This window comes from Mus musculus, chromosome 1 (assembly GCF_000001635.26).
Source record: "Mus musculus strain C57BL/6J chromosome 1, GRCm38.p6 C57BL/6J".
Lineage (NCBI taxonomy): Eukaryota > Metazoa > Chordata > Mammalia > Rodentia > Muridae > Mus > Mus musculus.
The window spans coordinates 134,998,946-135,012,074 of record NC_000067.6 but is presented as its reverse complement, the minus strand read 5'-3'; the positions used below and the strand labels follow the sequence as shown (position 1 = coordinate 135,012,074).

Below are 13,129 nucleotides of genomic sequence, written 5' to 3'. Positions count from 1 at the left end.
AAATGGATTAACATATGCAAACCTCCAAGAAACATAGCCCTTGCACAGTAATTACTATTATTACCAAGGCATCGTCATCCGAAATGGCTGTTCTGCACGCCGAGGAAGAAAGTGCCAGAAAACTGCTGAGAGAGTGCGTGACTCTAAGTGTAGGGATGAGGTGGAGTCCATGGAAAAAGGTATATTTGGATGCAATTTCAAAGAATGACTAGAACTTCAACAGCTGAGGGTGTAGGGAAAAGGGCATTCCAGGCAAAACCAAAGAAATGTGAAAATACATGCAGGGCTGAGATGCAGATGAAGCAAAGGATTTGATCAAGGGCATCGGAGCCCGCTAAGGAATTTGGACTTTGTTTTGTCCTTTTTTTTCTGAAAGCTGTTCTAGACTTTTCAGTGTAGGAGAGTCATAGAGTCAGTTTTGTGGTTTAAAAAGAACTTCCTGGCAGATGTGTAGTAGTCAGAAGTGAAGACGCTATACTCTAGCCACCAGGGTTCAAATCCTGGCTGCGTGCATTCATGATAATAGGCTAAATTGATGGAATAAACAGACAAAGATGTGTGTGGTGGCCCACAGACAGTAGAAGGCAGGCATTTGTTTGTTTATTTGTTTTTCTGATTACTTAACAGTTCCAGGAGAATATGGCATGTGGCATTTCTTCCACGCGGTCACTCAGGAGCCTGGGTTCTTGCCACCCCTGGAACATTTAGCTGTTGGAAAGGTAGACTGACCATGGAAGAGGAAAGCCAGCTATTTTATAAAAGTCAGAGACAGAAATGCAGATAAATTTCTACCTACCATCTTGGGGAGAAATATGGTCATGACGCCACACTTAATGCAAGGGAGGCTGGGAAATATACTCTAGCTATATTTTTAGATATTCCTTCTGTTAGGCCATCTAATAGGATTCCCTGCAATGGTAGGAATGTTCCAGATCTGTGTTTTTAAATACAATAGCTGCTAGTCATGTATTGCTATAGAACATTTGAAATGTAGCTACTGAAACTAAGATTTTTAAAAACCTGAGATAGAAATCTCATTTACTTATAATTAAATAGCCAGACATGGCTTGGAGCTCTGGTATTGGACAGTTCAGTTATAGAGTAAAAAGGGGAGGGATCTAAGCAAATAGGCAGTGCTTTCTGCCAGTTACTTGCTAGGTACTGATGATTGAGCATCGGGTGTGTTTTCTCATTTCCCTCAACTGAAAAAATGGTTGTAGGAAGAGAATCCATCTCTCCAGACTGTTGGAGGATGGAGATTGTTCAGCCAAAGGACCATAGCGAGTGCCCAGCCAGTGTTGGTCCATCCAACTATGGCCGAAGGCAGGGATAGTATGTGGCAGTCCATGAGCGAGGGCTTCCCTTCCCTCTAAATAGTTCCATTTGCTTCACAGAGCTAAGCTACTTGTTCATCTCCTCTGAATTGTGTCCTTCAATTGTCCTTCAAATGTGCCCATCTCCATAAAGTCCTCCAGGTGTGGCCTCTACAGGTGTTGCCTCTACAGGTGTGGCTTCTCCAGGTGTGGCCTCTCCAGGTGTGACCTCTCCAGGTATGGCCTCTCCAGGTGCACAACAGTCCTGATGTTTTGTGGGCTGTCCAGCATCTGCAGCAGCATACTTAGGGATCTCATCTTGTCTTGTGCTTCTCTCCACCTCACCGTTTTCCACTCTGCCCAGCAGAATGCTTTGTGTATCTTGGGACATTTGCCAACACGTGTCTATCGCATTGAGTTGAACTCACTGGGTGCAGAGAGGGTTGCAAGGACACAGTTCCTGACCATGAGAGCCAGATTCCATCTGCATAGCACAAAACAAAGCTAGAGTTTGGCAACTTCTCAGGTCATTGAACCTATGTAGACATCCAAAGGCAGCCACCTCACTGGTATGGAGTTTGCAGAGCTCTTTTGGACATTTGTATGAGTTTTCTTCTCCCACATTTCTCTATAAAAATAGCCTTCTGGTTCACATGCCTTTTACCATACGCCTTTCCCCACTGTCTGTCTACTCCTGGCAAAGTTCCTGACCAGAAACTGCCAAGGAGAACTGGAACCACTCAATTTGGCAGCCTGGACATGGGTCCAATAAGCTATATACGTGCTCCATGGGAGCGAAGTCACCCAGAACACATCCCATGGTCTCTGAGGCTCAGGGCAACCCTGACAGTGTCCCTCCTGACTATCCTGTGTCATTTTGACATCCACCTAAAAAAAAAAATCTCAAGAATGTGCCTCTTAATGTCCTGAATTCTCATGAATTTATTGATTTTTTATTATTATTAATGAGCTTGCTTAGAGTTCTTCAGTTGCTCATTCAGCACATACTTGCTGAGATCCTGCTCTGTGTCAGATATTATTCTGGTGTTTAAGATTCAAAACAGACAGAATTCTCATGTTCAAGAAGCTTTCGTTCTGGTTGGGTAGGAAGAAAAGAAATGACATGTGCCAATAAGTTCTACGAAGGCAAAGAAAGCAGGAAGTCTCTTGTGTCATAAAAATCACTCCAAAACGTAGTGACCTAAAGTACCACCTTATTATTTCTCGTGGCTTGGCTGGGCTCCCTGGGATCGTGGAGGAGGCTGTAGTCACTGGAGGCTTAGAGAGGGCTAAAGGGTCTACCACAGCTCCTCTTACTTATCGGAAGCCCCACCACTGGCTGTCAGCGCATCCTCTTGGTATAGCTCACCACTTGTGAGTCCCATTTGGGCCGCCTTACAAGCTGCTGTGAGGATTCCTAGGTTGTGAAGGCAGAAGCTGCAAGACTTTATCACTTAGGGCTAGGCCACACTATATTCCTTCTGTCTTGTATTGGTCACTGCCATCGACAAGGCCAGGCAAGTCTTCAGAGTGACACATCTTTATTCCTTATGAAAAAATATAATTCCCCGTGGGCAAGAATCGAGAATTCTGAAAGGAGCTGAACCAACTTTAAAGGGGACACTTGATTTTCAAACATTGAGACATGAAGATGAACCAGTTATGTACCGCCATGTTAGGCTAGGAGAAACTCAGAAGAGGAAGAGGTGAACTGTAATGTAACATGGAGGTAGAGTGGGTAAGAGGTTGTGTTGTTTGAAATACGCTGGTCAGAGAAGGCTTCTCTGAAGAGGGATATCTTAGGAAGGGGACTAAGTAGCCATACAATTGTCTGGGGGTAGGATATTTTAGGTAGAGGGAATATATCGCTACCAAAGGTTTTCAGACCACACATCTGCAATGCTTTTTGTTAGAGACAATGGGATAGTATTTTGAGTGAAGAAATGTCCTTGTTACTTATGGAAAATATAACTCTTCCTGGGCAACAATGGAAAGTTCTTAAAGGAACTGAACTCAGTTGAAAGGGGGCCACTTGACTGTGAAACACTGAAATGTGAAGATCAACACTTATGGAGTTGAAGATTCAAAATGTGTCTGTCTCTGTCTGTCCCCTGCTATCTGCACTTGTGCTCCTCACCCGATGCACTGGGTGATTTGTGTAGCCCTTAGTAGAACTCCAAGAACCCCAGAGTTAGAAAAGTCCTGTTTCCAGTCTCAGTACCCCTACTTTCAGTCATCTTGAACCCCATCTACCTACAGCTTTGCCCTCACACAGCCTGTGGGAACGTCTCTGTGAGAAGATCAAACTGTGATTCATGGGAGAGCAAAGTGTCTGGCTTCCTGAAGGATGGGGCAGAGCAGAGGGGTTTTCTGGTATAATTACCCAAGGTCGAAGGGGCAGTTTGAGGGTAATAGGTAATTAGTATTCATGCAGAGGGGGACAATTATCTAGCACACTGACTGCCAGACGCTTGTCACTGTTCCTCTGGCCTCCTGGGCTGGGGTCCTGGCTCTACCTGTGGCCTATTAAGTGTAATGACCCTCCTGTGGAGAAGAGCCTCTCATTATCTCTGTGTTAACATGATACTTATCCACAAAACTCTGGCGAGCTACTTTGCAATTAAAAGACCTCCACATAGTCCCTTTCTGTGGCCTTGGACAGCCATTAAAGTTGTCAGGCTTTAAAAGGCTGAAAACATGGACTAGGGTCCTCCCTGAAAGGGTCAAGAGCCATTCCTGAAACTGACACCTCCACATACTCCCAAAGCTGGGGACTGTGGACCCCAGAAACAGGACTTCAGAGGCATCAAGACCCCCCCTACCAAATCAGGCACATTGCACATAGGCTAATTCATTGGCTACTGAGTGTCAAAACTGGCTAGTTTGTTGAAAGTTGCTGTCTTTTCTGAAGACTGTTGCAGCCCTGAGAGAGGGAATCCTATTACACAATGAAGCAAAACTTTCTGAAAGTCCTCCCAGAAAGCAAGGAAGGCAACTGTAAAGAGGGTCGCCACACAAGATGGCAAGGAGCTACAGGGACAATCCTTCTTCATCGTCACTCAAGAACCTCGTCTTAGCCGGGCAGTGGTGGTGCACACCTTTAGTCCCAGCACTCGGGAGGCAGAGGCAGGCAGATTTCTGAGTTCGAGGCCAGCCTGGTCTACAGAGTGAGTTCCAGGACAGCCAGGGAGACAAAGAGAAACCCTGTCTTGAAAAAAAAAAAAAGAACCTCGTCTTTCCGCAGGTGTCACCTGCGTGTGGGTTTGTCTACTTGTCCAGAGCAGTTCTGTGTCTTCTCATGAAAATTAAAATTAGCCCTCAGCCTGTCGCTCCTCTCCTCCTTTTACCCTACCATTGCTGCCCAAGAGCAAAACCAGAAGGTCTCTTGAAGGAGTGGAAAAGATGAAGTTGTGATTGCTTACAGGCCAGCCAGTATTGACTTCTATCAACTAAGAGAATACTATTATGAGTATCATTATACAAAAATCTTCACACACAGGCATGAACTTCTCTGTACAATAATGGACATAGGAGAGCCTGAGTATATGAAATTCAACTAGAAAAGATATCAAACTGTTAAAAGTCATGTGTATTTAGTTTATTAGAAAGCTTGCATCCCTCCTTCTGGCTGACTTGGCTTACTGCCCCTTTAGAAACTTTCGTTCATTATTTTCTGAGTATGCATGTGATAAATGTTCCCTGTACAAAGGAAAAATGGAATATGCAGCAAAATGTAAGAGAAAGTAAAGATTAACTCCCATGCCACCACCCAAAGGGAAAAAGATCAGCTAGGTATGTTGACACCCAACCATAACTCCAACACTGTGGAGTCTAAGGCTGAAGGATCAACTGTCCAAATCCAGCTATATCAGGGTTCCGTCAGCAAAATCTTTCTGGCATATGCAATAGTGTCTAGGTTTGGTGGTTGTATATGGGATGGATCCCCAGATGGGGCAGTCTCTGGATGGTCCTTTCTTCCATCTCAGCTCCGAACTTTGTCTCTGTAACTCCTTCCATGGGTATTTTGTTCCCCATTCTAAGAAGGAACAAAGTATCCACACTTTGGTCTTCCTTTTTCTTGAGTGACACTATTGCATATGCCAGCAAGATTTTGCTGGCAGGACCCTGATACAGCTATCTCTTGTAAGGCTATGCCAGTGCCTGGCAAATACAGAAGTGGATGCTCACAGTCATCTATTGGATGGAACACAGGGCCCCTAAAGAAGAAGCTAGAGAAAGTATCCAAGGAGCTTAAGGGGTTGGCAACCCTATAGAAGGATGAACAATACGAACTAACCAGTACCCCCCAGAACTGTGTCTCTAGTTGCATATGTAGTTGGCCATCAATGGGAGGAGAGGCCCTTGGTCTTACGAAGATCATATGCCCCAGTACAGGGCCAGGAAGTGGAAGTGGCTGGGTTGGGGAGCAGGGTGGGGGGTAGGGGAGGGTATAGGGGACTTTCAGGATAGCATTTGAAATGTAAATGAAGAAAATATCTAATAAAAATGAAATGTAAAAAAAAAAAGTCCAAATCCACCCGAGAGACACAGGGAGATTTTTGTCTCAAAAACAAGCCAGCAGAGCCTGCAGCTAAAGCACCTGTAATCTGGAGAACTCTCTGGAATTACTAGACTAGTAATGTGTTAAAGATCATTTCCTTATCTCTCTTCTCTCATCCCGTGAATCCAAAGACTTAAAATAGACTTTGCTGAACTTTTTAGAGATTATTCTGAGGTAGGCAGATCCAGATACACACACTCCTAAAATATATCCCCATTCAAAACAGTTCTAGTGCCAGGAAAGCTCCAAGCCCAAGGACTTGTGGAACAGAAATGGAATACAAACATTCAGAAAATGTGTTTTCAGACCTTGGCAGCTGGATCCAACAGATTGGAAAACCCATCTCCCGGGCCAACCCTACAGCCAAGTTTCCATGTCTCGGGGACCCTGACATGCCCCGTTAAGCCTCCGAGCTAATGACTGCCTCGCTTTTCATTCCAGAGACCTGAACTATAATGAGCTGCAGGAGTTCCCCTTGGCTATCCGGACCCTGGGCAGGCTGCAGGAATTGTAAGATCTTCTGCTGGTGTTTTTGGGTGCTTCTCCCAGGGACAAAGGCCAGCTCATTCATCAAGTTGCCTTCTATAGTCTTTATGACTGGTCCTTGTAAAAGCTGTGGGTGGAACCCTCCACAACCCCCAGAGCGGCAGTAGTCAGAATTCTTGGTAGCTTGGCTTTGAACATTTCTTGGGGGTGTCTGATCAGTATAAATGGGTTTGGGACCTTCAAGCCTGGGAGCATATGTGTAAGAAACCACCTCTTACAACCTGGATCTGGCTCTGAACTGTCTATGTCTAAAGAAGACTTAGAAGAACTGGGGGCTGGTTTATAGGGTCACTTTTTAATACCATCCATAAAAGGGTTAAGAAATTGAGCCTGGAGTCCTATGGCCATTAATTATTATGATTGTTTCATTTGTGTGCGCATGTGCATACAAATGTGTGCATGATGTGTGTGTGTGTGTGTGTGTGTGTGTGTGTGTGTGTGTGTGTGTGTGTGTGGTGCACATGCCCACAGCATGTGTGTGGAGGTCAGAGGACAACTTTATGGAGTTTGTCCCTTCTTCTATATTTATGTAGGTTCCAGGCATTGAACTCAGGATGCCTGGCTTGCACAGCAAGCACCTTTACCTGCTGAGCCATCTCACTTTCCCAACCATTTATTATCTGTTTGAATATTCATAGACTGGTCGCTGTGCTTAGTGTTAATACAAAATAATGGTAAGGTAGACATGAGATCCTCTAAAAAGCATCCCTCGCCTCACTCATGACACAAAGGCACATCCGTGAAACAGGAACAAGACAAAGCAACATATAACTCCAGCCTTAAACTGTGGTATAGTATATTGGCTAAAATAGCCATGGGAATTCAGAATGACTGCTCACTGTGGACTGAGTTCTCCTGAGCCTGGTCTCAGTGGATGAGTGGGATTCAGGTGACAATGAGGGTGGAAGGGAACAGTTGTTTTAGTCAGTAGAGCAGTACAAAGCACAGACCTGACAGGAAGTGGTTAAGGCAGAAAGAATGACCACAGAAGGGACACCAACCTTGATGGGGGTGTGCTCAGTGACCTCAGAGATCTAATATACAGCTATACTAGAATCCAAATAGGGAGACAAGGAGCTTCATGGTTTTCTTTTTTGGAGAAAAAAAAGGTACACATTTAGGTATGAGTCCATCCATCCATTTATCCAACCATGCATCCATCCATGCATGCATGCATCCATCATCTACTGAGAGAAACCTGCTTGAGGACAGGGCCTCTATCATGTAAATTTCTCAGCCTCTCAGAACTTAACCTAGCCTAAGACATGAAAGAGATATTCCAATAAACATGGTGAGTAGAAGGAAAGAACCAACGAGCCTTGGTGGGCAGCACTGGCCAGAGATATCTGAGGAGGAGCCTTGAGTGACTGAGCATGGAGGTGAAAGGGATGATGGGAAACAGGAGATGGAGAGAAGTGAGCATGTGCTAGGTACGACACAGAAAGCCAGAGACTTCCAGTAGGAGGGGGAGTGTTGAGAGGTTGGGAAAGCTTCCTAGCGACACAAACACACTGTTCCGGGCTTCCAGACACCCGGTGGGGAACTTCATTGCTCACCACCCATGGATGCAATCTGTGGCCACTGACCGGACTCTGTCCTTTATCTCCTCCATTGCTCTGTCCCCACCTCTGTGTTTCTTCACTTTAGGAGCCTCTGTCACCCAGCATCCCCTGGAAGTTCTTTACTTTCTGTACCTTCCTATTCCTTCCCACACACACCCTTGGCATCCTCTGTGGGGACCTGCCATGGCTCCTGCCACAGATGACCAAGGATTCCTTCCTCAGGACCTGAACTCAAAGGCTTTCTGAAGTTTGAAGCTTGAAACCTGGGACCTGTCCCTGTTTCACTCCCAACACACACACACACACACACACACACACACACACACAGAGAGAGAGAGAGAGAGAGAGAGAGAGAGAGAGAGAGAGAGAGAGAGAGAGAGGCTGAGTATGTTGTTGAATGGAGATGAGAACGCGCAGGCAGGATTGGAGGCTGAGCTTCCCAGGCTGAAGGCCCTTGATCTCAGGACCTGTCTAGTCAGCTGTCCCATGAAGCGCCACTTGAAGCTGTTCTTCCTCTCCACGCCTCTCTTCAAACCCTCACTGCTCCTGGTGCTGTCTTCCAGGGGTTTCCATAACAACAACATCAAGGCTATCCCAGAGAAAGCCTTCATGGGCAGCCCTCTCCTGCAGACAATGTGAGTGCTTGTCTGGTTCCTGGTGCTGTGTGTTTTCAGGGGGGGGGATGGAGGTTGTGTGAGGGGGAGGGGAATAGAGGGGGGCCCCCTAGAAAGAATGTGGGAGGGCTGTTGATCTCTTCCCAGAGGAGTGGGGACCTGAAAAAAGGTGAGATCTGAACTAGAGCTCCGGTCTTTTTCTTCCAGACATTTTTATGACAACCCAATCCAGTTTGTGGGAAGGTCAGCATTCCAGTACCTGTCTAAACTGCATACGCTGTAAGTGGGCACCAGAGGCTGCCATTGGATTCTACAATCTGGACTTCTCCCCTATCCCCTCCTGTCTGCTCTCTCCTGCCCTCTGCCTCTCAGAGGCAGACCTCTCCATGGCCAGGCACCACAAGACAGGCTTCTGGGGCCCTAGACTTACACTGTCTCAGACCTATCTCCAGATCTGCCAGAATCCTGGTTGCTTCTTCCTGTATCTGACATGGATGAAGAGAGCCCTTCTTCATCCCTGCAGGCACATCTCTGATTTTTTGGGTTCTACTTGGCTCGTGGTACACACCTGCATACACACCTGCAGTGAATTCTGCGTGCGCTTTGGACTGCTCCGGAGCCCTGTGCACAGCTTCCGGGGCCCTCGCTATGCCATCTTTCTCACGCTTAGCCTGAAGGAAGCCCCTTTGTTTCCTTTCCCAACTCATCTAACTCCAAGCCTAAGGTCCCACTTTTTAAAATGAGGCTCCCACGGATTGTTTGCGGCATACTGAGGCTTCGCTCCACACGGCTAGGCCCCTGCAGGCACGGTTCCCTCCTATGTTCCCATTACCTTTCCTCCCCACCCCAATCTGTGAGATAGGCACCTCAGTTGGTTCTATAGAGGAAACCTGAGGAGCATGAAGCCAGACTTCCATTAGTGGGCTCCTTACTGGATGCTGCTGTTTCCTCGGGGTCTCTCCCACACTGTTCTTTTGTGACAAGGTTTCACATGGCCAAGGCTGGCTTTTAACTCCTGCTCCTCAAGCTCCTACTTTCCAAGGGCTAAGAGTAAAGGCACGTGACACCACTCCCAACACTTGCCTTTTAGAGAAGACACTCCTGCCAGGAGCGGTGGCACAGGCATAATCTTAGTGCTCTGGGGAGGAAGGCAGGAGGATTAGGGGTTCGAGGCTAACTTCTGCTGTATAATAAGTTTGAATCCAGTCTGGGTTATGGGAGACCCCCATCTCAAAACAAAACAATAACAACATGGAACATTTGCATCTCTCATCTGGATTTGGTTTGGTCTTTTTACAAATGTAAAGGCCTCAATGCTGGAGCTGCTGGGCTCAATCTCAGCCCAGCTGGACTGAGCAGAGCCGTATCGATTTAAGACAGTGATTGGGAGCTAGGTATAGTGATGCATGCCTTTGATCTCAGCACTCAGGAGGCAGAGACAAGTAGGCTAGCCTGGTCTATGTAATGAGTTAGAACTACATAAAAGAGAGACACTGGTTGTTTTGTTTTGTTTTTTTAACTAACTAACAAATTATTATAAACATGGCTAAACTTCCCACGGGGCCAAAGTGGCTAATTTGAGGGAGTCTTGGGGGAAATGACATGTCCCCCCAAAAGGCAGAGCCCCTGAGCAGAAGACTGAAGCTGAGAGCACACATGTTGGCACGCCTGACCCACCCCTCCTCCAGAGCCTGTTCTCTCTATTTGCAGATCTTTGAATGGTGCCACTGATATCCAAGAGTTCCCAGACCTCAAAGGCACCACTAGCCTGGAGATCCTGTGAGTAGATTCCCTTTCCCCCCACGGGGGACTCTTCCACCTCCCTTCATCTGGATGGCTGTTCTTCTGTCACCCTTCCTCTAGTCTGCCTCTGCTACTGGCTCAGCCCCAGGGCCTTGGCCATCTCCAGATGTGGTGCTGCCTCCAGGCAAGGCAGGGGTAGCAGGGCGTGGGGAGGCTGGTATTCCTCTGTGTGATTCCATTTGTCAGGACTGGATTCAGAGTTCCTAATCCTGAGTCACAGTACACAGAGGACTTTGGCTTTGAGAGGACTGATTCCAACAATGTCTTTCTTAGTGTCTCCATGTTATACTCTGTGTCATGGGGATATGTATAAAATAGGCCCTCAAAATACTCTGCACCCTGAGATAAGCACATAGTAGGCCATCAACACATATTAAATAATGAAAGAAAATGAACAGGCACTTAGTGTGAACATTAGGAAGTCAACTCCTTGCCCATACCACACAACTCGTTCATGGCATAACTGGGACTGGCGCTTTCCTCTGTGTCTCTATCGTCTTCCTCCTAGCTCAGTGTCATGTGGAAAATTTTCCATAAAAGTGATAAATTACCCAAGGATGACCTTGACCTTGGAGTCTTTCTAGGGCTACCCAGTGCCTAATCCGAGAACAATCTCCAGTTTGCTCTCACAAGCCTCTGCACCCTAAGCTTGTTTCCTTCCCCTAGGCTCAGGGAGCAAAGTGTGTCCCCATGGTCCTACTGGACCTGACTCCTAGCTGCTCCTTGCCATGGCTGTCTCTCTCCTTGGAGGCCCCAAGAGCAGGGAAGATTTTGTCCCTAAGGCCTAGTGTTGCTGGGACAATTATGAGAGGTGGGGTGTGGGTGAGGTAAAGTTATATGGGTTGATTTGGATTTATAGGAATCATGGGGCAAGCAGAGCCTATGGATTGAGGCCCTCATTCTCTCTACTTCCTACCTAAGCTCGCCTAGGTCAGGGGAACTTACGTTCAGATGCGGGTGCCTGCTACTTCCTGTTCCCGTAGCCCCGCCCCTGCCCTGTGTCTCCCACTGCTCACTCTTGTCAGCTCTGTCCTCCCACAACAATATCAGGTCCAGTGTTAGAGACGGGTGGCTGGGAATGGCGGGGCTCTGGGCCTGGTGCTAGCTCTGTCTGTTCTCCCTGCAGGACCCTGACCCGTGCGGGCATCAGACTGCTCCCACCGGGAGTGTGCCAACAGCTGCCTAGGCTCCGAATCCTGTGAGTGGTTCATGACCCTTTTATAGTCCTGGCCTTGTAACCCTGTCCCTGTGTCTCAGTGAAAGCCTCTGCTGCTTCTGTTGTACTTGGTCACATCTCTTTTGGGAGAATGATCATCAACATAGACTCCTGCTGAGAATCTAGGAGAGACTGGTCCTCTCTTGTTCAAGAGGAAGGACTTTGGTCTCTGGAGTTGACTCTGAGTGGTTTGAGACCAGGTCTGCTTCTCACTAGCTGTGTTCATTTGGATTTATTCTTTAATACCTCTGAATGTAAACCTCCTGTTTAACATGAGAGTCGATTTGTGAGACCCGAAAGCAGTCTGTGTCTAATGCACATACCACATAGTAGGCACTTGGCATCATTCAGGCGAGGGACGTAATTGCTTCTGGTATTCAGAAGCTACTTAAGTTGGCCCAGTTTTTCTTCCCACCTGGATTCTAACTCAGTCTAAGGCTGCTCCCTAGAGATCTCACAAGCAGCTCAAGATGGGTACATTGACACCTGCAGATGTGGGCTCCAGACCAGGCAGTGTCTTTGGGCAGGTCCTATGCTGAGGACCCAGGCCTTAAGCTCCCTGCCTAAGGGAAGGGTTGAGCCGGATGAGGGCTCCCAGCATTTCTTTTCGCTGCTAGCTCCGTAGATGGTGGTTATCAGCACTATTTTCATGGGAACACTATTGCCATGAGTGACATTGAGCGTCTTGCTCAGCAGTGGCCAAACTTCCTATGGACTGGCTCAGCACCTTATTCCCTAATGCTGGCCTCTCTCCTCATCTTCATATCCCTCACTTTGAGCTGTTTTCCCCAGAATGTTCCCAGGGTCCTGCAGGATAACATGTTCATAAGGTAGCCCTGATGAAAAAACAAAAGCCAAGTTGGTTCTATGTAGGCTTAGTGCGAAGTGGGGCTTAGCAGGGAGGAGGGAAGAGAAAGCTAACGGAGGAGACTGGTACTCCACCGTGAGACCGCCATCCTGTGTTCCCGCAGAAAAGCACAGCCCTGACCACAGTGCGTTCCCTGCCCCCATCCCTGCCCCTGCCTTCTACCCTCATATAGCCACTGCTTCTCCCTGAGCTGGGCTCTGACTCTTCCCCAGGGAGCTGTCTCATAATCAGATCGAGGAGTTACCCAGCCTGCACAGGTGTCAGAAGCTGGAGGAAATGTAAGTCTGGGGTCCGCTAGGGCCAGAGTCACAAAAGGGACACTGGGCAGGTCTGAGGGAGGGGGCCAGGGCCTAAGCATGTTCTAACTCTTCTTTCTTCTCAGTTTGTTGGACCTAGATGTGGGGCTGGGGGCTCAGCAAGGCCTGGGTACGAACCCTAGGACTCAATAGTAGATGATTTGACTAGGAACAGGTGCCCAGAGGAGTCTCAGGGTAGCTCCTTCTACATCAATAGCAACAACAAACTACAGTTGTGATTAAGCCAGTGGAGGGCTAGGGCCACCATGGTGCTTTGGGTGAGACACGAGAAGTCTTTGGAGGAACTGGAAGCAGTCTAGGTTTGGAAGTATGTGCTTCCATGTTCTATG

The 13,129-nt window shown here is 47.4% G+C and overlaps 1 protein-coding gene across 4 annotated transcripts in view; it reads left to right on the top strand.

Moving 5' to 3' along the window:
* Lgr6 (leucine-rich repeat-containing G protein-coupled receptor 6) overlaps nt 1–13,129 on the top strand; it is a 122,075-nt gene that overhangs the window by 93,300 nt on the left and 15,646 nt on the right. For all 4 annotated transcript variants that reach the window (XM_006529714.1, XM_011248036.3, NM_001033409.3 and 1 more), the window contains 6 exons: nt 6,316–6,384; nt 8,546–8,617; nt 8,804–8,875; nt 10,307–10,375; nt 11,526–11,597; nt 12,696–12,761. In XM_006529714.1, the coding sequence (XP_006529777.1) occupies nt 6,316–6,384; nt 8,546–8,617; nt 8,804–8,875; nt 10,307–10,375; nt 11,526–11,597; nt 12,696–12,761 (420 nt within the window). The remainder of the gene's footprint in view (nt 1–6,315; nt 6,385–8,545; nt 8,618–8,803; nt 8,876–10,306; nt 10,376–11,525; nt 11,598–12,695; nt 12,762–13,129) is intronic.